The 22,894-nt window shown below is 52.2% G+C and overlaps 1 protein-coding gene across 2 annotated transcripts in view; it reads right to left on the bottom strand.

Annotated features, from left to right (window-relative positions):
- The window catches only part of Stx1a (syntaxin 1A), a 28,732-nt gene extending 9,141 nt beyond the window's left edge, over nucleotides 1-19,591 (bottom strand). For both annotated transcript variants that reach the window (XR_009375835.1, XM_059249061.1), the window contains exons 1-4: nucleotides 19,508-19,591; nucleotides 5,143-5,220; nucleotides 4,753-4,852; nucleotides 504-578 (exon numbers count right to left, since the gene is read on the bottom strand). Coding sequence is in view for 1 of the 2 variants with exons in the window: in XM_059249061.1 (XP_059105044.1) it covers nucleotides 504-578; nucleotides 4,753-4,852; nucleotides 5,143-5,220; nucleotides 19,508-19,537 (283 nt within the window). In the remaining variant the exon portion in view is untranslated. The remainder of the gene's footprint in view (nucleotides 1-503; nucleotides 579-4,752; nucleotides 4,853-5,142; nucleotides 5,221-19,507) is intronic.
- Between the last annotated feature and the right edge of the window lie 3,303 nt (nucleotides 19,592-22,894).

Here is a 22,894-nt window from a genome sequence, read left to right as displayed (position 1 = left end):
GTCCTTCTTGCTGGTCAGTGTGTGCAGCTGTGTACATTTGTGTGAGCGCACACCCACCTGTGAATATCCTAAGGTAGGTGTGTGTGTGTGTGTGTGTGTGTGTGTGTGTGCACCCAGATTCCTCTTTTCAGGAAAGAGAGGAGGACCAGGTGTCTGTCCCCGACAGAACATGTCCCTTACGCTGCCATGGCCATGGGACATATATGCACGTTTGTGCACACAGACACATGTGGTCTCTGCATGAGTCCAGGATGCCAACCACCTCTTTGGGTGGGGCTTTTTAAAATTTATTATTTCTACATAATTCTCATATAGCCCAGGCTGTCCTCACACTATGCAGCCCAGGCTGTCCTTGAACTCTTGATCCTCACATCTCCACTTTCGGAGATTACAGGGGTGAGTCTCCAAACCCAACTTACGGGGTTCTGTGAATCAAATTCAGGGCTTCATGTAGGCTGGGCTGTGCCAGCTGAGCCACATCCCCAGCCACCAGAGTGACTTACTCTTTAACTTGGAGCGAACCTTGTTTGCCGTTTTCTTTATGTCGGACATGAGCTCTTCCAGTTCCTCCTTGGTCTCTATGGGGGGGTGGGGGGAGGGACATGTGGTTTTTCCTCTTTGTTCAGACCCAGCCTCTAGCACCAGGAGTGGGATGGGGGGCCCTGGGCAAACCCCAGCCTTGTGGTCTTCTCTCTTCCCTGGGCTACAGTTGCAGCTCTAGGCCGAGGCCACCTCAACGACAATCTCACCCCCTCTCTCCCTCTGCCTTCCAAGAAGCCGCCTTCCTGCTTCGCCGCTTCCCCCATCCCCTGCAGATAACAGATGGGGCTAAATTTAAGGCTGGTCGGGCTGCAGTCTGCACCGAGGACTGTACTTGTCGGGTGCTGGGGTGGGATGGGGCTGGGTTCACCTGGCTTCACCTGGGGTGGCTCAGGAGGGGAAGCGGAAACCCGCCAGGTCAGCAGGGTGGGCCACCTTGCCTAGGCAGTCCAAGCAACAGCTGACATTGAACTCCTCACAAAGCTGTCTCTCCTAGGTGCTTAGCTCCCGAGTGGCTGTGACAAGAGCCACCGTGGGTGGGAGGTAGCAGTTTCACAGGGGTAATACGCCCCCCAGGGGGTTGTAGCCCCGGAGGTGACAGGTCACTAGGGGTCATGAGAGGTGAATAAAGGCAATGGCCCTTCTCCTAGCCACAGCTAGGACTCTAAGCTGGCAGAGGCCTCAGGGTGCCCGGCTTGCTGCCTTTCCAAGAAGCCACCACCAGTTCCACCCTCTCTTCAGGAGAAACTGGGACCAGGCTCTTGGTTGTCACCTTTTTACCATACACACTGGGGATCGGGCTTAGGGGTGACAGCAGTGATCTACCAGGAGAGGAGGGTCACCTGCTAAGTGGAATGTGTGAGTGGGGCAGCGCAGGGGGGCTCTGCAGAGTGGAGGAGGGAGCCTTCCTCCCACGAACAAAAGGAAACTTGGTCACCAGCTGCTCCTGCCGTCTCAGACTTTTTTGCTCAAACCTAAAATAGCCCAGCCGGATGGCGGCCCCCGGGGAGCGAGAAGCAGCGTTGATCCAGGAGAGCCCCCGACCCACTGCCAATTTCCATATTCCTCCTGAGCTCTGTCCTGCCTCACGGCCCCATGGCATGCCCTCTTCCCTTGATGAGTGGCTGCATCTCCGTGTAGCTCTGCTGGCTCCTGGGAACTAACTATACCCACTCTGCAGACCACACAGGGCTAAGTGTGGACAGTGGTGGCACATGGGAGCTGAGGAAGGAAGCTGTGTGGTTCCAGGATGGTGTGCCCACCCCACCTCCAGCAGCTGAGGGGTCCCCTTGCCAGTCCCCCCCTACCCCCACTTCTCTTCAGATATAGTCTCATATAGCCCAGGCTATCCTGAAACTTACTGTGTAGCCAAAGATGACCTTGAACTCCTAATCTCCCATCTCTACCTTCAGAGTGCTAGGATGGCTACAGACACGTGCCACCATGTCCCAGTTGCGGGCAGCTGGGGATTGAACCCAGGACTTTGTGCATGCTAGCCAAGCACTCCATCCAAAGCTCACTGCTTTCTTCCCACCACAAAATTACCATATTATGCAGCCCACACAAGGACACACGGTGACCTAGATAATCAGAGACATAGATGGGTACATCACCGCAGCCATCGGGGACAAATCTTTAGGAAAAGGGATGAAGTGAGATGACTGCCCCGCCTTTTCATGGCCCGGGTGGTCCTTCCCTCCCCTCCCCTCCTAGGATGTCTCCTTAGGTCCCAAAAGCTTCAATCTGCCTCCTCAGGGGCAGGTACAGCATAACTGCTATCTCAACTCTTGGTCCAAACATCCTGAACCAGAGGGAGCCTTATTCTGGCCCAGAGGGTGAGGGGTACTGGATGTGGGACACATGCTTGACACAAAAGCCTTCCCCTGTCTTTTGTGAGCCACAGGGCCTGGGACCTCCCAGAGGACACAGAAAGACAGGATAGCAAGCTTCCAGCCACTAGTGACCATGGAGGGCAGGCACGTATGAGTGGCTGGCCAGCCTGGGTCCCTGAGACAGGGGACTGGCCAGTCAGTGCCTCCGTGGCCTGCAGGTGAAACCCTCTAGGGCAGAGGGTCTTGGTTGGGCCCTGCTAAATATCAATGTGGCAATCACTGTCCCAACAGATTACCAGGTGTGGTGGCACGTGCCCATAATTCCAGCCAAGCCAGGTGGTGCGTAGTGCAAGCCTCTAACCCCAGCAAAGGCAGGTGGATCTCTGTGAGTTCGAGGCCAGCCTGGTCTACAGAGTGAGTTCCAGGACAGGCAACAAAACTACACAGAGAAACCCTGTCTCAAAAAACCAAGAGAGAGAGAGAGAGAGAGAGAGAGAGAGAGAGAGAGAGAGAGCGCTGGACAGATGGGTCAAGTGGTTAGGAGAACTCAGGCTCAGTTTCCAGCACCCACATGGTAGTTTACAACCATCCAGTTCCAGGAGACACAATGCCCTCTTTTTGACCTCCATGGGCACAAGGCACACACGTGGTACACATACATACATGCTGGCAAGACATTCTGCATATAAAATAAATATAATAATAAAAATAAAATAATAGAAGCCATCTTGGGCGCTCTCTCTCTCTCTGGTTTTTTGAGGCAGGGTTTCTCTGTGCAGCCCTGGCTGACCTGGAACTTGCTCTGTAGCCCAGGCTGGCCCAGGACTCGAAGAGATCCACCTGCCTCTGCCTCCTGAGTGCTGGGATTAAAGGTGTGCGCCCCCACCACCCACCACCTGATTGAGACACTATCTCAAAAAACAAAACAAGCCGGGCGGTGGTGGCGCACGCCTTTAATCCCAGCACTCGGGAGGCAGAGCCAGGCGGATCTCTGTGAGTTCGAGGCCAGCCTGGGCTACCAAGTGAGTTCCAGGAGAGGCGCAAAGCTACACGGAGAAACCCTGTCTCGAAAAACAAAAAACAAAAAACAAAAAACAAAAAAAAAAAACAAAACAAAACAAAAAACCCACAAGCAAAATAAAAAGCAAAAGAGGACAAAGACAACTCCTGACAGCTTGCTCTGGGTCTGCATGTCCACATATGGGCACATGTACCCAAACACACCTCACATTCATCACACACACACACACACACACACACACACACACACACGCACACGCACACGCACGCGCACGCACACACACACACACACACACACACACACACACACACACCCCTCAACAGGAGTGTGAAGGCCACAGGCCAGGCCAAGGGACCCTGTCTAGGGCTGAGTAGGATCTAGATACACATAGGCTCCCTGTGTGAAGGGAGACAGGTGACCGACTTCCTGGAGCCACGAGAATGTGGGGCTCTGGGCTACTAATCAGGCAGGGTGCCAGATCTCGCAGGAAGCTTTGCCTGCTCTGTCAGAAAACCACCTCAGAGTTGCCATCTGCTCCCTGGGGAGTCAAGGAGGGTGGGGTTGGGCTGGGCATCAGGCAACTTACTTTGTCCTTCTGCCTGTCCATCCATCCATCCATCCATCCATCCATCCATCCACCATCTATCCACCCCATCCCATCCCTTCATCTACCCATCCTACCCATCCATCCCATCCCTCCCTCCATCCATCCATTCCATCCCCCCCTCCATCTACCCTTCCCCCATCCATCCATCCATCCATCCATCCCATCCATCCCATCCCATCCATCCCATCCATCCATCCATCCATCCATCCCATATCCACCCGTCTGTCCATCCATCCATCCATCCATCCATCCATCCATCCATCCATCCATCCCATTCATCCGTCTGTCCGTCCATCCATCCATCCCATATCCATCCATCCATCCATCCATCCCATCCATCCATTCATCCATCCATCCATCCATCCATCCATGCATGGACCCTCCCTCCCAACATCCCAGGAGAGCTGCCTGCCATCCCTGTGCCCTTAGAGAAAACCCAGGTAGCTGGGGAGGGGGAGGGCTGGCCTGGAACTCTCTTTGTAGTAGAGGATGCCCTTGAACTCTTGACCCTCCAACCACCACCTGCTGGGATCACAGGTGGGTACTGCCATCCCCAGCCATGGCAATCTTCACAGCAGGTCAAGGTCTCCCAGTGACAGGAGACACGGACTAGTTCAACTCCAGGCCTGGGTCAGTGCGAGGAGCCCTGTCTTCTGCACGAGCAGGTCAAACACCCCACTGCCCGTCACACCCCAGTGCAGGGCGGCTGGGCCTCAGAGCCCTGTTTTGCGGCCGCCCCCACTCTCACTCACTCTCGTCCGGGTTGGGGGAGGCCAGGATGGCGCTGTGTTTCCGCTTCACCTCCTCCACGTTTTCGGCAATCTTGTCGATAAAGCCCCGGATCTCTTCCACCTGGGGGACCCGGGTCAGGGAGGTTAGAGGAAAACAGAGTAGGGAATCAGAGGGAAGATGGGCCAGCAGTGGGAGCTGGGCGACAGTTCCCAGGAAGTCCCAAGCAAGGACTCTGCTTTGCTTAGCATCACCCTATCCACCCTCAAAGTGGCTCACACTGGAGCCCGGGGGTGGGGGTGATAGGAGGGGGGAGTGGCCGAGCGAGGCTTAGGTGTAAGAGAGTCCTGCACCAGCTCCTAGGTGAGGACTAGCAGGTGCAAAGAGGGGACACAGAGCAGGCTGGTTCCTACCTGTTCGAAGAACTCATCCATGAAGCGGTCTCGGTCCATGGTGACAGTGACATCATCATCGTCATCGCTGTCTTTGGCCTGGACAAGGTTATATACATGTGAGTGGACATGTGTGGGTCCCCTGGAACCCTTAACGATGAACCTTCTGCACACACAGGCACAATGAGGCTCTCTGGCCATTTATCGCTCTCTTGGGAGTCTCTGGGCAGGAACAAGGACAGACAAGCCATGCCCCGGTTTCCAGCCACACTGCCCCCCTGGAGGATCCCCAGGCACCCAGCACAGTAGAGAAGATCTGCCTGTCAAGTGTCAAGCGGGTGACAGAGTCATGTCCCCTTCCAGTAGCTATGAAACTTGGTAACCATGCCAGTGGTCCCTAAGCCTGAAGCCAAGCAGTAGGTTGCTGCCCGAGTTAACTGAGCCCTGAGTCCAACTGGGGTCTCCAAAAGTTGCCTGACAGACTCCCCCGCTTCCTACTCTCCAGACCCAATGGTCGGTTCCGTTCTGTGTTTAGACAGTGTCTCAGTTTATAGGCCAGGCTATGGTTCAACTCCTGACCTTACCTCAGCCTCCTGAGTGCTGGGATTATGGGTGTGTGCCACTGTGCCTGCTTCTCAATTAAAACGGAGCTCAGAGTTTCCAAGACCTGTTGGTCCCAGTGTCCCAAAAGCAGCCATACAAAAACCACAATCACCAGCCAGGGAATAATTAAACTAGGCTTGTCTTCTGGCCATGGCCATTTTTTTTTTCCTTTTCCATTTTCGTGTGTGTGTGTGTGTGTGTGTGTGTGTGTGTGACGTGCGTGTGTGTATGTGTATTTGTATGTGTGGAGGTGCAAATACATGTGGAAGCCTGAAGTTGATGTCCTCAGTTGCTCATCCCCCTTATTGATTGAGGCAGGGTCTCTCAATCAAGCCCAGAGCTTGCCGATTATATATGGCCTAGGCTTACTAGCCCCGTGCTCCAGGGATGCCCCGTCTCTTCCTTCTGAGGCTGGAATCACAGGCAGGCTTCCACACTCACAGGGCATGGGTTCTGGGGATCCGAACTCAGGTTCTCTTGTTTGTGTGGCAAGCATGTTTAACTGCTGAGCAATCTCCCCAGCCCTGGCCATGGTCATCCTATTTGACAATACCTGGAGTCAGCCAGGGTCACGAGCCGGATAGTTCAATGTCCCTTCCCCATAGCCAAGGTACACCAATGTGACCTAGGACAAGAACTATCACCTTTGGGTCAAGAGCTCAGGGCTCAGCCATGGCTCACTGCTCAGTAGGGTCATACCACCCCTCCAAGACTGATGCTCTTCTGTGAAATGGGGATTGTGATAACTGTCTCTAGGGGCAGAGGACTTAGAAGAATAAGACACAGGCATTTTCTTGGGCTCCATTACCTAGTCAAAGCAGGACCCAACCGAATGCAAGAGGGGGTGGCTAGAAGCTTTTCTGGAGGCAGCGCTGAGGGGCCTCCTCCCATCTAGAGATCACACCTCCTCCCCCGGGCAGCTAAAATAAACCCCCGCTCTGCTCCTTCTCCTCAGAGTGCCTGTGGACTCCACCAGGTGGCCATCCCTCCCCCAACCCATAGACAAGGAGACACTGGGAACTATTGTCACACTCAGGGGCCATTCCTGGCTGTGGAGTTGAGTCATACAGGACACACCTTAGGGAAACTGAGGCATGGCACAGCCTGTAAGAGCTCTGTTCCCTATCACTATGCAGCTAGCCAGGTCCTGAGCAGTGGAATTGGGGTGTGTGCCGTTCAGTCTCTGACAAGCTCTGGGACCCAGAAAAAGACGGGAAAGGTACTAGGAAAGGTGGAGAATGTTCCGTCTCTTTTGCTTTTTTCTTATTCACTTAAAACATTTCAGTTACAAAAATTACATATAGTTGTGGTATATACAGGTATGCATGCTTACACCATGCATGGGTAGGTATACTCCTGCACTCCGTAGGTCAAAGAATAAATTGTAGAAGTTGGTTTTCTCCTTCCATCATGTGGATCCTGGGGTTTGAACCCAGCAGCAAGCACCTTTACCCACTGAACCATCCTGCTGGCTCCTTTATTTTCACTTTTGGGTCAGAGTCTCATGTAGCCCAAACTAGCCACCAACTCAATATGAGGCTGAGGGTGGCCTTGAATTCCTGATCTTTCCACCTCCTGGGTGCTAGAATTACAGGAATATACCACCATGCCCCGTTTCCAGGCTGAAGCAAGAGGAGGAGTCAAGGTCATCCCCAGCTATTTGGGGAGTTCAAGGCCAGCTTGGGTTACATGAGACCCTGTCTCAAAAAACTAAAACGGGACTGGAGAGATGGCTTATCAGGTAAGAGCTCATATTGCTCTTACAGAGGATCAAAATTTTGGTTTCCAGCACCCACAACACGCAGCTCACAATCACCTGTCACTCCAGCTCAAAGGGATCTGGCGCCCTCTTCTGGACTCTGCAGACACCTGCACTCAAGTGCACATACCCACTCAAAGATATACATATATACTAAAAATTTTAAAATAATAAATATAACACTGAAAAAGAAAAAAAGCTCAGTTGGTAGAGAGCCTAGAATGCACACAACCCTGGGCTCTAACCAAGTACCTCAGAACTTGGGTGCCAGCCTTTCTGAGCCCCCCTGCTCCACCCTTGGAACTCCTGGGGCTGGGCTGGTATTTCTCCGTCCCTCACTTTGCCGTCCCTCACACAGGCACTCGATCTCTCTAGAGCCTGTCCTGCTATTCCCACCCCCTCCCAAGGGCTGGAGCTAGACAGGAGACTGGCAGGGGTATGGCTAGACCTTGTCCATGAGGGCAAAGACGGGAAGGAAGGGCCTGGGAGAGATTCTGAAGGTGCCGTTCAGAGTGGCCCCACAGGCAATCAGAGGGTTTGGGTCTGACCTCCCAAACCTAGCATGGTTCTCAAGTACCCTGAGGGGGGAGCCCATAGGAACCACCTTTCTCAAGTTCTCTTAGCTTCTGTCCTCACTTCCTCTCAAGCTACTGTGAAATCCTGAGAAAAACCACCTCGGCGGGACAAGGGTTTACTTTAGCTCACGATTCTAGGTTACGGCCTATTACTGTGGAGAAGCCACAATGGCAGGAGCTTGAGAGGGTCAGCCAGTCACATGACATCCAGTAAGGAGCAGAGAGAAGGGCCAGACAGATGGCTCGGTGGGTAAGAGCACTTGCTGTTCTTGCAGAGGACCTGAGTTTGGTTCCCAGCACCCACATGGTGGCTCACAACCATCCACTCTTACTCAGTTCAGGACCTAAGGAATGGTGCCACCCACAATGGGCAGGGTTTTTCCCCGCATAAATTTAACACAGACATGCTCATGGGCCAAGGCAATACAAACCATCTGAAGGACTGAGTCTCTTCCCAGGCTGTATCAAGTTGACATCGTTAAACCTAGCCATCACTGTCTCCTTCCTTCAGGACTTCTCGCTAGTACCAGTTTCTACCCACATCCTGGAGTCTACCTACAGCTCCTGTGAATGTCTTCCTGCCCCTGTAATCCACTCTGTTTTCCCTGTACTTCCGATTCCATGAAGCCAACCATCCCCTCACTCTCAGATGCTGCCTCTACCAGGGAACCTCTTCCTCTAATAAACCCCTCATTCCTCCGGTTTCCCATACCCTATTCACATGCAGATGGGAGCCACAGCCATACTCCCCCGCCCTCAGGGGACCTGAGTCGGGACCCAGGAGTCATGCCCGTCACCTCCTGTGACAGAATGATCCATTACTACCCTTGCCAGGCAGCATGGGCTATTTCTGGAAGGCCCCACTGTTGGTGGCCTGCTCGCTTTCCTGGGGTTCGGCTCTCTGCTATAAAGAACCTGGTCATGCCTTCTCCCTAGGGTGGCACTATCAGAGCGCTAACGGTCTCGCCAGCATTCTCCCCGCCCTTCTCTGCTCAACTCCAGCATGCATTCCTTTCTTTTCTCCGGAGGCCCTCGACTTGTTCTGTTCTGCCTCTGTCCTCTCTACTAGGACAGTATACAAACTGAATCTGCTGTAATCGGAGTGAGGTCAAAAAAGCTGACCAAGCGGGGCGGTGGTGGCACACGCTTTTAATCCCAGCACTCAGGAGGCAGAGGCAGAGGATCACTGAGTTCGAGGTCAGCCTGGTCTACAGAGTGAGTTCCAGGACAGCCAGAGCTACACAGAGAAACCCTGTCTTGAAAAATAAAAAAAAAAAAAAATTAAAAAAATATGACCAAGATGGTCTAACTCCATTAATATAGCGAGATGATCAATCCAGAGCTGGCTGGCAAAATGTCTCAGCAGGTCAAAGAGCTTGCCCTGATGACCTGAGTTCAATGGCCTGGGTTCAATTCCTGGAATCCATATTTATTTAAAAAAAAAAAAATGGGTGCAGTGGCTATTATGTGAGATCTTAGCGTGCCTGCAGGGAGAAGGGAGGTGAGGGAGGTGGAGCCAGAAGAACCCACGGGAAACACAGGTAAGCAGCCCAGCTACTGAAATAACAGGAGAGACCCTGCCTCAAAAACAAGGTGGGAACTAGTGAGATGGCTCAGCAGGTAAAAGCACTCCCCGAAAACCTGATGACCTGGGTTGGATCCTTACAACCCACAGAAAGGTGGACAGACAGAACCAACGACACAAAGTGGTCCTCGGACATCAACACTGGAGCCATGACAAGGACACACCCCCATAATACATCACAGAGAGAGAGAGAGAGAGAGAGAGAGAGAGAGAGAGCGAGAGAGAGAGAGAGAGAGAGAGAGAGAGAGAGAGAGAGAGAGAGAGAGGCATTATGCATACAGAGAAAAAGAAAAAATGGAAACAATTTGTTGGTTTTTTTTTTTTTTTTTTTTTGGTTTTTCAAGACAGGGTTTCTCTGTGTAGCTTTGCACCTTTCCTGGAACTCACTTGGTAGCCCAGGCTGGCCTCGAACTCACAGAGATCCGCCTGGCTCTGCCTCCCAAGTGCTGGGATTAAAGGCGTGCGCCACCACCGCCCGGCCGGAAACAATTTTTAAAAGCTATAATCACGTAACATTTTCTTTCAAGGAAAAGCCCAAACTGTCCCCTGCCGACAGTCCACGTGGTTAGAGCGAGGACAGAGAAAGGACCTATCTATCCTGTTTCATCATTTGCTTCCTCTCTCACTCTTGGTTCACCTGAGCCACGGTCTCCATACACAGGGCTGGCCTCCAATCCCATCTCTCTGCCTCCATCTCCTCAGTGCTAGGCTTACAGGTGTAGGCCACGATGTTCCTCCCAGACATATCCTTGACCAACACAAACTCAGGTAACGTGGCTACCCTGGCTCTCCTGGCATGCCTTCTTCCTGGTTGTCTTGACTGGGGTGGGGATGGCACACGAGCACAGAGTGGCTACCCATGTACCAGGAATGTGGCTCAGCCGGCCGAGTGCTTGCCTCTCATGAATGAAGCCTTGGGTTTGACCCCCAGCACCAAATAAACCGAATGTGGTGGTGTGTGTTCCTAATCTTAGCACTTGGGGTGGTGGAGGCAGGGGGATCAGGAGTTTAAGATCGCCAGTAGCTACATAACAAGTTTAGGGCCAGCCTGGGCTACGTGAGACCCTATCGAGCAGCCAGGTATTTCTTGGATGATTAAGGACCTAGGTGGGGTCCTAGCTTTCACTACATAGAAGGGGCAGGATAAGGGTAAGGACTTGGTGAACTCTGACATGGAGGCTGGAGCTAGAGCCGTAAGGCAAGCATAGATCAAGGCCCACACATCCGATGGACAGACGTGCACAGAAACCAATCTTGCTGCCAATCTGGCCGGGTCTGGGTCTGCCCTTCTTCAGAGCCATCTCCTCAAACTCCCAGGTTGGAATCTCCCTGTGCCCAAGAGCCCCCAAACCAGAAACATGGAAACACCTCCTTCCTTCCTTCTTTCCTTCCTGCTTTGTCCTGTGAGACAGGGTCTAGCTATGTAGCCCAGGCTATCTTTGAATGCACAGAAATCCTCTTGCCTCCACCCTCCCAAATTCGGAATCACAGCTGTGCAGCTGTATGACGACAACCCCTCAACCAACACTCTTCTCTTTTTTTAAATTTTTTATTTTGTCTTCTTTCTTTCTTTCTTTCTTTCTTTCTTTCTTTCTTTCTTTCTTTCCCGGAGCTGAGGACTGAACCCTCTACCACTGAGCTAAATCCCCAACCCCTCTCCTCTTTGATAAAACCTAATCATTTGATTTTTCCTGATGAGTTTTGTTGCTTATCCCCTGGTTTTTGACCCTGATTCATATCCAGAACCCTTTAGGGGAGGGGTGAAAAATTCCATTTCCAGGGGGCTGGAGAAATGGCTCAGCAGTTAAGAACTCAATATTGCTCTTCCAGATGACTGAGTTCAGTACTCAGCACCCACAGTGGGTAGCTCACAAGAGCCTGTAACTCCAGCTCCAGGGGAACTGACACCCTCTTCTAGAACCTTAAGATACCTGCACACCTGTGCATATATCCACATACACACACACACACACACATATACACACAATAAAATAAAATCCCCCAGTGAGGGGCTGGGGTGTGGCTCAGTGGTAGAGCACCTGCCTAGAATCCCCAGTGAGGGGCTGGGGACAAAGTTCAGTGGAAGAGCACCTGCCTAGACTGTATAATGCCTTGGAGTTTGATCTTCAGCACTGTAAACAAACGAGACAGTCTCCACAGAGGTCATGTGTGGTGGTTTGAAAGAAAATGGTCCCCAAAGGGAATGGCACTATTAGGAGTTATGGCCTTGTTGGAGTAGATGTGGTCTTGTTGGAGGAAGTGTGTCACTGTGGAGGCGGGCTTAGAGGTCTGATGTATGCTCAAGCCACGCCCACTGAGACAGCTCACTTCCTGTTGCCTGCAAGATGTACAACTCTCAGCTACCTCTCCAGCACCATGCCTGCCTGCACACCGCCATGTCCCACCATGATAACGGACTGAACCTCAGAAACTGTAAGCCGCCTCCTCAATGAAACGTTTTCCTTATAAGAGTTGCCATGGCCATGGTGTCTCTTTACAACAATAGAAACCCTAAGACACCATGGTACCACAGGTGGGGGATAACAATAATTGCACCAGAACCTTGGCATTAAAAAAAAAAAAAAAAGACACCAGGGTATGTAACTCCAATCCCAGCACACAGCAGGCAGAGGCAGAAAGATCAATACAAGTTTGAGGATAGCCTGGACTACACATCAAAATCTTGCCCCCAAACAACAAAAAAGTCATCAATTAAAACACACACACACAGCCGGGCAGTAGTGGCACACACCTTTAATCCCAGCACTTGGGAGGCAGAGCCAGTCAGATCTCTGTGAGTTCAAGGCCAGCCTGGTCTACAGAGCGAGTTCCAGGACAGGCACCAAAGCTACACAGAGAAACCCTGTCTCGAAAAACACACACACCTTCCTTGGGCAAGTGAAATGTCTCAGTGGCTTGCCACCAAGCCTGACGACCTACGTTCAACCCACATAGTGGATACAGAGAACTGACTCCTTCCTGTAAGGTGTCCTCTGACTCCCATGGGCGCACTGTGGTTCACGTGTGCCCCTTCCAAACAAATACAAAAATAAATGAGTAAATGTACAGATGACAGCACCCTCCACTTCGAGTTACGAGGTTAGCCTTGGCCAGGGAGACGGCACAGCGGGAGGTGGGGAGCCCTTTCCACTCGGGCCTGGCAACCTGAGGTTGATCCCTGGGACTCACATAGAGGTAGAAGGAGAGAACAGACTTCCTGGAGTTGTCCTTTGACCCTCTGACCTCATGACTGCCAGGAAATTGCAAGGCTGGAATCAAGTGCCCTCCCCAGCAAAGACAACTGAGGAACACAAGACCTCTCTAGAGCCACTGTGGGCAGGAAGCTGGGAGCTGCCTCTCCCCCCCCCCCCCAGGCGGACAGTCTACGTGATCTTCCTGGCAGAGACTCCCGTATTCCAGGACACTTTTTCTCCAGGAAGCCAATGTGATTGTTCTGGGAGGTGCAGAGGCTGGAGGATGGCAGCTGGCCAGCAGCAGGGCTTGATTCATTGGCTGAGCCCAGCCAGCCTCACTGTCTGCCTCCGGGGCTATTTTTTTTCCCCCTTCCTCTTTAGTGACTAATCGAAGTCAATCTCGCTAGTGCAGAGAGGCCCCGAGCTCCAGACAGGGGTACACAGAGAGAAGCCAGGCTGGGTCCCTAGAAAAGCAAGCTCCCAAGTGCTGACTAGTATCCTGTCCCCACCCCCGGGGCTGGGTGATCCCTGCAACTCCACTTCCTCCTGAAAGCCCCTGCCTGGGGCTCAGTGCCTTCCACAGAGCCCAGAAAGGGGCTGGGCTGGGCTGTGTATCCTTAAATAAACCCCTGGTCCTCTCTCAACCTTATATTTGTACTACGGAGAACAGGTGGTTTGACTAGACAGTCCTGTAAGCCGATTCCATCTGCATCCCAGATGTACACATGCCCGAGTATAGAGTTTACTCTGGACCCTGTCCCAGGGAGCTGAGGCAGAGTGAGAAAAACCACACAGGAGGTCACCTCCTCTGGGAGACAGATAATGTCAGACCCATTTTGTTAGCTCTGCTTTACATTCTGGGTGTGTTGTTGCTGTTGCTGCTGATTGTTTTTGTTTTGTCTGTTAGTTTTGAGGCAGGGGATCATGTAGCCCAGGTTGGCTTTAACTGCTACGGAGCTGAAGATGGCCTTGAACTCCGGACCCTTGTGTCTCCATCTCCTAAATTCCGGGATTACGGGCCCGTGCCACTATACCTAGCTAATATCGGCTCATCTTACACAAGAGAGGAGAAGGTAAGTTAAACAGGGATAGAGACAGTACCTTGAGGAGCAAGGGACTAGTGGGCAAGGACAAAGAGAACCCTGGGCTTCCTCTTCCAGAAAGTTCTGCCTGTCGTAGATCTCATGGAACACTGGATGCCAGATGTCAGGGGCCTTGCTTGGTATCTTCCTCCTCCTTTTTTATTTTTATATTATTTATTTGTTTATTTTTGGTCTTTCTTTCTTTCTTTCTTTCTTTCTTTCTTTCTTTCTTTCTTTCTTTTTTTTTTTTTTTGCAAGACAGAGCTTCTCTGTGTAGTTTTGGTGCCTGTCCTGGAGCTCACTCTATAGACCAGGCTGGCCTCGAACTCACAGAGATCCACCTGGCTCTGCCTCCCGAGTGCTGGGATTAAAGGCATGTGCCACCACCACCCAGCTATTTTTGGTTTTTCAAGACAGGGTTTCCCTATGTAGCCCTGGCTGTCCTGGAACTCTCTCTTTAGACCAGGCTGGCATCAAACTCAGAGATCTGCCTCTTTCTGCCTGCCTCCAGAGCTGGGATTGAAGGTGTGTGCCAGCACCACCAGGCCACACCAAGTGCTCTTAACCAGGGAACCATGACTCCAGCTCCCCATGTCATATTTTGTATTTGAGACAGAATCTCAACTACGTTGCTGGTGCTGATGCTGAACTCACCGTGAAGTTCCTGTTGACCTGGAATTTGAGATCTTTCTGCCTCAGCCTCCTGAGTAGCTAAGATGACAGGCAGGTACCCTAAGACACAGACGGCCCGGCTCTGAAATCTTTCATTTGAGGGAAGTCTAAATTCTCTTCCCTTGTCAGCTGGCCCGTCCTTTCGGATCATGGTCTCTTGGAAGTCCAGCTCCCTCTGGGCCACACTCCGTATTTCTCATCTGCCTTGACTGGCCCCGTGCACTTACCCTCTGCTTCTTGTAGTAGGTCCCCTGTGTCATGCTGGCCTCGAGCAGAAGTGACCAACGGTCTGGGAATACTCGGGGTTAGCGGGTGTAGGGAAGAGGGGGAGGTCAGTTCCAGAAATTCCCCAGAAGAAAATGAAGACCCGGGGCTCGGACCATAGTTCAGTTGGTAGAGCTGCACGGTCAGCGTGCGGGAAGCCCCAAGTTCCATCCCTATCACAGCACAAACTGACTTTGCAATGGTGCACGCCTGAAATCACAACACCAGGAAGGTGAAGGCCGGAGAATCAGAAGTTCAAGGTCAACCTCAGCTACGTGAGCTCCGAATTAAAAAACAAACAAATAAAACCCCACAGAAAATCGCGATGTCTGAAATACCAACGCCAGAAAGGCCAAAAGAGTAGACTCAAGCCGGGCGGTGGTGGCGCACGCCTGTAATCCCAGCACTCGGGAGGCAGAGGCAGGTGGATGGATCTCTGTGAGTTCGAGGCCAGCATGGTCTACAGAGCTAGTCCAGGACAGGCTCCAAAGCTACAGAGAAACCCTGTCTCGAAAAACCAAAAAGAAAAGTAGACTCAAAGGGCCAGTGTGGGAAAGACTCTGTTTCAAAAATAAAAAATTAAAAAATTAAGGGCCGACAAGATGGCTCAGCAGGTAAGGGCGCTTGCCGCCAAGCATAACAACTTGAATTCCATCCTTGGGACCCACATGATGGAAGGAGTTAGCTGACCCCACAAAAGTTGTCCTCTGACCTCCATGCACATGCACCCATCCCACAATAAATAAACAAATAAATGTAAAGGTATTAAAATAATAATAATAATAATAATAATAATAATAATAATAATAATAAATACAAGCCGGGTGTGGTGGCTTACTCAACACTTAGGAAGCTGAGGCATGAGAATTGCTTATAGTTTGAGGCCACCCTTGGCTACATAATGAATTCTAGGCCAGCCTAGGATACAAAGTAAAGCCTGTGTCAGGGGGGAAAAAATGAAAAAAGAAGTAAAGAAAAAAAAAAGCAAAAGAGAATCAGTATGGTGGTAGGTGCCTACAACCCTAGCGGTTGGGAGGTAGAGGCTGCAAGATCGGGAGTTCAAGGCCACCCTTGGTGACATAGCAACTTGAAGATGAGCTCTTCTCAAACAAATGAAGGAAGGAAGAAAATGTGGGAGACGGGCCTCTTCATGTCACCTGTCAGGGGAATAGCTTACTCCCCAACTCTCTCCCCAGCGGTGTGATCCTGGACCAGTCTTGGCCTCTGAGGGGTGAAGCTTCTGATCTCTGTGGGCCTTGCTACAAGGCCAGGGGCAGGGAGCCCTTGCTGGCCCCTTCCTAATCGATGTCACTGGGCATCTGCAGATCTGGGAGCGGTGGGGCTGCAGGGAGGCTAGAGGACTGGGCCCAGCCTACAGCGCAGCAGCAGCAGCAGCAGCATCGAGGAAGCTCGCCAGCTCCTTCCCCAAGTGTGACTTTTATAAATAAGCTCCCTTCTCCTTCCTTCCAAATGTGGTGGTGCTGGGTGGGGGAGAAAGAGGAGGAGGCAGAGGAGGAGGCACAGGGAGGGAGGGCACACAGATGCCACGGATGCGTCCGGCAGCATCAGCACCAGCGTCTCCATCCCTGGTGACTCTGTGGTTTTAAAACCCCGGCTCCCGGGCTGCAAAGGCCCCTGCAAATTCCGTCACAATTGGAAGACCTAGGACCTCTTCTCAAGCCCCAAGAAGCTGGGCTCTGAGTTTTTCCTCTTTTTCTTTTCTCACATATCCCATGCTACCTAGCATCAGAATCCCTGTTGGGCCAAGAATGATGGTGAATTCCGGATCCTTCTGCCTCCAACTCCTAAGTGCTGAGACAACTGCCAGGTGTGGCCCCAACACGCCTGGTTTACGCCAGGCAAGCACTCTACCAGCTGAGCTACATTTCTAGTTCCAAGTGTCTCTCTTTACATCTCACAAACAGGAACCCTAGGACAAGGAGAGCAAGGGATTTCTTTCTTTTCTTTTCTTTCTTTCCTTCCTTCCTTCCTTTCTTTCTTTTTAATACAGGGTTTCTCTGTGTAGTCCTGGCTGTCCTGGAACAGGACCAGGCTGGGCCTCGAACTCACAGAGATCTGCCTGCCTCTGCCTCCCGGGTGCGGGATGAAAAGCGTGCACCACCACCGCCCAGCGAGAGCAAGGGAGTTCTAAGAACGGTAGCAGCCCCTCAAGACTCTTTCGCCCCAGCCATGCCTAGATCAGCTAGACCCTCCATGGACAAGGCCGGCTGGCCGTGAGGACCATCTCCAGGGGCTTTGAATCCTGGCTGGAGTAGAATGCGTGTAGAGTTCATTTGAAGCCAAGTCCACGTGGGGCCACCCAGGCTAGTGTTGGGGACATAGCTCTAGGTTCAAACTGTTTTGGTTTCGTTTTGTTTTTTCAAGACAGGGTTTCTCTGTGTCGTTTTGGTGCCTTTCCTGGATCTCGCTCTGTAGACCAGGCTGGCCTCGAACTCACAGAGATCCTCCTGGCTCTGCCTCCCAACTGCTGGGATTAAAAGCATGAGCTACGCCGGGCAGTGGTGGCGCACGCCTTTAATCCCAGCACTCGGGAGGCAGAGCCAGGCGGATCTCTGTGAGTTCGAGGCCAGCCTGGACTACCAAGTGAGTCCCAGGAAAGGCGCAAAGCTACACAGAGAAACCCTGTCTCGAAAAACCAAAAAAAAAAAAAAAAAAAAAAAAAAAAAAAGCATGAGCTACTACAGCCCAGCTCAAGCTTTTTTTTTTTTTTTTTTAAGATTTATTTATGTATGTATATGAGTGCTCTGTCTTCCTGTAGGTCTGCACACCAGAAGAGGGCATCAGATCCCATTATAGATGGTTCTGAGCCACCATGTGGTTGCTGGGAATTGAACTCAGGACCTCTGGAAGAGCAGCTAGTGCTCTTAACCACTGAGCCGTCTCTCCAGCCCCAGGTTCAAGCTTTTTTACAACCCAAGCTGATCTGCCACCCCTCCAACAAACCAGCAGGCCCCTTTTGCTGTGACTGAGTTCTACCTTTAGCAGAGAGGCTGGAAGCTGATAGGCCAAAGGCAATCATATGGAAAGGCCTGTGCTCCTCGACGCTTAGTTCCCTCGACTACCCATGACGGACGCACGAGGTACGCCAAGACGTACACACGACCATGTGCACTGCCACCCATCACCTGGACATGCTATCTGACTCGAGGTGACACCAGTCTGACGCGGTGGCACACGCTGTCATCTCAGCACTCATGAAGCTGCGGCAGGAGGATTGCTCTGAGTTTAAGATCCAACTGGGCTACATAGTTCCAAGCTACCCTGGGCTACAAAGATTTTATTTAAAAAAAAAAAAAAAAAAAACCACCACAGCACAGGAAACGTGAGGGCGTTGACAATGGACTGTTGGGGTAAATGTTCAAAGACTACATATGACATGAGAGACTGTCTGCTTCCTTTGAAATAGATGAGGCGCTGGGTACCCAGCCAAGAATAATCCAGGTCTGAAGGCAGGTCGGGGCCGGCTGCAGGTAAAATAAGAGGAAGGGCAAGACTGGAGAGCACAAATACGGTTGGTATCATGGTAGGGAGATCCGGGCACAAATGGAGAAGCCAAGCAGAAATCACAGTCATTAGGTCAAAAGCACAAAGACAAAACTTTCCATGAAAGGCTGTAAGTGGGGCACAAGAGAAGGGATCTAGGAAGCCACCCAGCTGGGGTGGGGTGGGGGGCTGGGGGCTCCCAGAAATCAATGGGTAGAGTTCGCTGGGGATGGGTAGCTGGGGAACTGGATAAGAGACCCTGATAAAGTGCCCTTATTCAACCCTCCTCGGGCTAGCTTAATTTCTGTCCCTCTATGATCTGAGACCAGAGGAAGGACGCTCCCCTGTGTGCTAACGGTAGGGGACTGGGGTCTCAGGATTCAGAGATAATAGTTCAAATTTAGAACCATTCTGCAGCCTTCTACTCATCTCCAAACCCCGCCCCAAGAGCCACACCCCAGAGGCCTCCGTCACACAGGTAGGAAAATAGATTCAGGTCGCCGTCGTTAGAGCTGGAAATCCAGGAAGGGTCTGGGCAACGCCAGCTTGGGTTGCCTAGAAGCCCAAAGGTGGACCAAGGGTAGGTATGGTTGAGTCGTTTGGTCCAGAGTAAGCCGGGGATCCCTAAAACGACCGGGGTGGATCGGGAGCCACAGGTGATGGGAGCCACAGGTGATGGGGCGCCCCGAGAGACAGCTCCCGCAGAGGCCACCCCCACCCGGCGGCCTCAATTCCGCAGCGCGCCCAAGGATGGAGTTGGGAGGGGAACTCTGGGCAGGGGGTGGGGGAGACGAGAGGCTCAGCCTCCAGGGGACAGTACAAGGACGGCGACAAGCGGGCGGGGAACAGGTCACGATTTTGCATCCCGCCACCGAAACCCCATAACAGCTCCTCCAATCGCCCCCAAACAGAAGCGCCCCGAAAAGTTCCTCAAGACCTCAGGTTCCAGCCATCAGTCCTGGTGCTGAAGAGCTCGAGTCCGTGACCCGAAGTGGATCGGAGGGGTGGGACTCCCAAGGGGGTTCGGAGGGGGGTCCCCCAGGCTTGCAAGGCTCCCTCTGTCCCCTTGTGGACGCCCCGGTGGGCTGCGGGAGCCGAGTGGAGAATTGCGGGGCGCGGGGCGAGAAGCGCGCGGGGATCGGACTCACCGTGCGGAGCTCCTGGGTTCGGTCCTTCATGCTCCCGGGAGTGGCAGTAGGCGCCGGCTGCAGCCGAGTGAGCCCCGCATGCGCGGATGCCGCCCCGCGGCTGCGCAGCGCCAGCCCGCGCCCCGCCCCAGTCCCTGGGACCCCCAAGCCCAACCCCAGCTGGCCACGCCCATCATCCTTCCGCGCTGGGATAGATCCCGCCCAGAGCTCCGCCCCCGGGGAGCCCAAAGGGTACAAATCTAGCAGTCGGGCTCTAGTACCTCCTCCATCCATCGCGAGTGATCCCTCCCTCGACATGGCCCCAACTCCCTCGCCCTCCCCTGCCCCAGCCTCCACCTCTGCTCAGCCACCCAGTGTCTCTAATCCAGATCCTGGATCCCGACCTTCAGAGCCCTTCCTATTCCCTGGATTTGCTGGAGTAGACGCCCACTTTGTTTTAAAGGACTGTGTAGTCCTTCTGGCAGAAGGCCTCCTGCTTCTGCCTCAGCCTCGAGAGTCCAGGGTTTGCAGGCATGAGGAGGCTCCCTGCCTGGTTTGAAAGTCCCGTCCTGAGTGGACTACCTCAGGACCTCTAGCATCCCCTCTCTTCCACAAGTCAAAATCCCGACCTCCATCCTGTCCTGAGATGGCTGAACCGGTAAAGGTGCTTGCCACCAAGCCTAAAAATCTGAGTTCTATTCCTGGGACCCACGTAATGGAAGGAGAGAATCAACTCTTATACGTTATCCTCTGATCTCTATGGCACACCTATGTACAACACAAAGGAGGCAGGGGGATGAATGAATATAAAATAAAATAAAATAAAATAAAAAATCCCTCTCTAGAGTGGTCAGCTTTCCCATCTCTCTCCTGTCCAGACCAGGACCTTGCCTCCTGTCCCAGTGTTTCTCAGCTCATCCGTTGGATTGAGGACCACTGACTTTCTCTTTACACACAATAATAAAGATAAAAATGTTTGGCCGGCCGCGGTTAAAAGCACTGGCTACTCTTTGCAGAGGTCATGAGTTCAATTCCCAGCACCCACATGGTGGCTCAGAACCATCTATAATGGGATCTGATGCCCTCTTCTGGCATGCCCTACATGTGAAAGGACCTGGTGGCCGAACCAGGGTCATAACAGGCTCCCCTGGCAGCCCTGACAGGCACCAGGCCTTAGTTTCAGTTCACTGGAACGGGCTGGAGCTGAGCAAGCAATTCTCAGGAAAACCACAACTTAGGGGCAACCAATCAACAGGTGCCCCCCCCCAGCCTCCTGCTGGCTCAGCAGGCACCCCAAACCCTTTCTGCTGGTTCAGCAGATGCCCGCCCCAAGACTTCTGCTAGCTAAAGCTTTTGCCACCCCATCATGCTGGAAATAAACGCTCTTGCTAAATTGCTATGTGACTATTGGTCTTTCTTGGGGGCTTCTCTTGGACCCTAACACATGCAAGCAGAGTATTCACCAAAAATAAATAAAACAAAACAAAACAAAACAAAACAAATGTTCAGCCAGGCGGTGGTGGCACATGCCTTTAATCCCAGCACTCAGGAGGCAGAAGCATGTGGAACTCCATGAGTTCGAGGCCAGCCTGCTCTACAGAGCGAGTTCCAGAACAGCCAGGGCTACACAGAGAAACTCTTTCTTGGGGGGGTGGGGAGAAAAGAAAAGAAAAAAGAAAGGTTCCCTATCCCCACCCTTTTCCTCAGGCCTCCACTCCAGAGTTCAAATGCCAGGCCTGATGTTTTATTTCCTGTTTGGAAGCTGCAGGCTGCTCAGACCTGGGCTCAGGGGAAAGCAGTACCTGTGGAAAAATGTGAATGGTGTGGCAGACATGGACCTTTTAGTCCCCTGCCAGCATCTCGTTACAGAGTAGAAACACACACACACACACACACACACACACACACACACACACACACACATCCCTCCTACCTCCTCATCTACCCACCCCCTGCTGCTGATCTTCTGTGTGAATGGTCTCAGGCTTTCTTGACCCCAAGCCAAGCACACTCATACCTCTTTGTACCTTAGAGTTACCAAGGCATGGTTCTGGATCCGATCCAGCCGCCTGCTGTGCCCAGTGTGTCTGGCCCTGGCGCCTCTCCCAGACTTTCAGCGAAGGTTAGACGGCTGGCTGGCAGGCAGGCTGGGACACTGGTTCAGCCTTCCCTTTCTCCCTAGAAAATCTGACAGGAGATAAATGTGGCCTGGCGTGGGAGACAACCGCATTCTTCCCAGTTGTCCAGACGTCAACATTCTGCTATATTTTATTTTTAATATCATTTATTTATGTGCATGGTAATGCCACAGCAGACAGAGAGAGGTCAGGGGACAACTTGCGGGAGCCGGTATTCTGCTTCCACGATGTGGGTCACAGAGATCAAACCCAGGTCATCAGGCTCGGCAGCAAGTGCCTATACTCAATGAGCCATCTCATCGTGCGTGTGTGTGTGTGTGTGTGTGTGTGTGTGTGTGTGTGTGTTTAAAAAAAGGGTCTCTTGTATCTCAGGTTGGCCTCAAACTTGCTTTGTAGCTAAAGATATCGAATCCTTGATCTTCCTGCCTCTGTGTTGCTAAAATTCCTTCCCCCACTATAAGGTCCCCAAAGCAAACCAAGGTATGATGCCATCAAAGTTGACTCTGGGACATCAACGAGTCTATTGGCCATACTTACAGGGCATAGGTAAGGGATCTCTCACAGGTGTATGGATGCTTCTGTCCAAAAGGCCACCCTGGAAAGTCTGTTTACTTGGGATGATGATTTTCACATGCTTGCATGGATGGTGTCCATTCCCTTAGGTCTCCCCACACTCAGACTCTAGCAGGGGTTGGGGATTTAGCTCAGTGGCAAAGTGCTTGCCTAGCAAGCGCAAGGCCCTGGGTTCAGTCCTCAGCTCCGAAAAAGAAATAAAAGACTCTAGCCCTTCCCTAAAACCCCCCCCATGCTCCACATGGGGGCAGATTTATATATCCAACTGGATGGGAGGAATGCCTGGATACTCAGGTGAGGGTCCCATGAGCTTCTCTGCTCCCTCTTCTATGAGGAAAGTTCAACAGTCAACTAGCCCGTCTGGGATGATGTTTTGAACAGGCCCAGCCCAGCTCCTGAAGATGGTGATAGGTTGGCTCAAAAGATAGTGCTGTAGAACAAATATTCCACCTCCCAAGTGCTGGGGTTACAGATGTGTCCCATCACTCCCATTTTATGCACTGCTGTAGATGGAACCCAGTGTTTCATGCATGCTAGGCAAGCACTCTACCAACTGAATTACATGCCCAGCCCCCACTCCCTTTTGTATTTTGAGTTAGCCCCTCACATTGCTGGAACACACTGTCGTCCAGGCTAGCTTCAAAGTTAAGATCCTCCTGCCTCAGGCTCCTGAGTGCTGGAGTGGAGGTTCAGTGGG

Source organism: Peromyscus eremicus, chromosome 23 (assembly GCF_949786415.1).
Source record: "Peromyscus eremicus chromosome 23, PerEre_H2_v1, whole genome shotgun sequence".
Classification (NCBI taxonomy): Eukaryota; Metazoa; Chordata; class Mammalia; order Rodentia; family Cricetidae; genus Peromyscus; species Peromyscus eremicus.
Note: the sequence above shows the minus strand (reverse complement) of the source record. Positions and strands in the feature narration are given on the sequence as shown.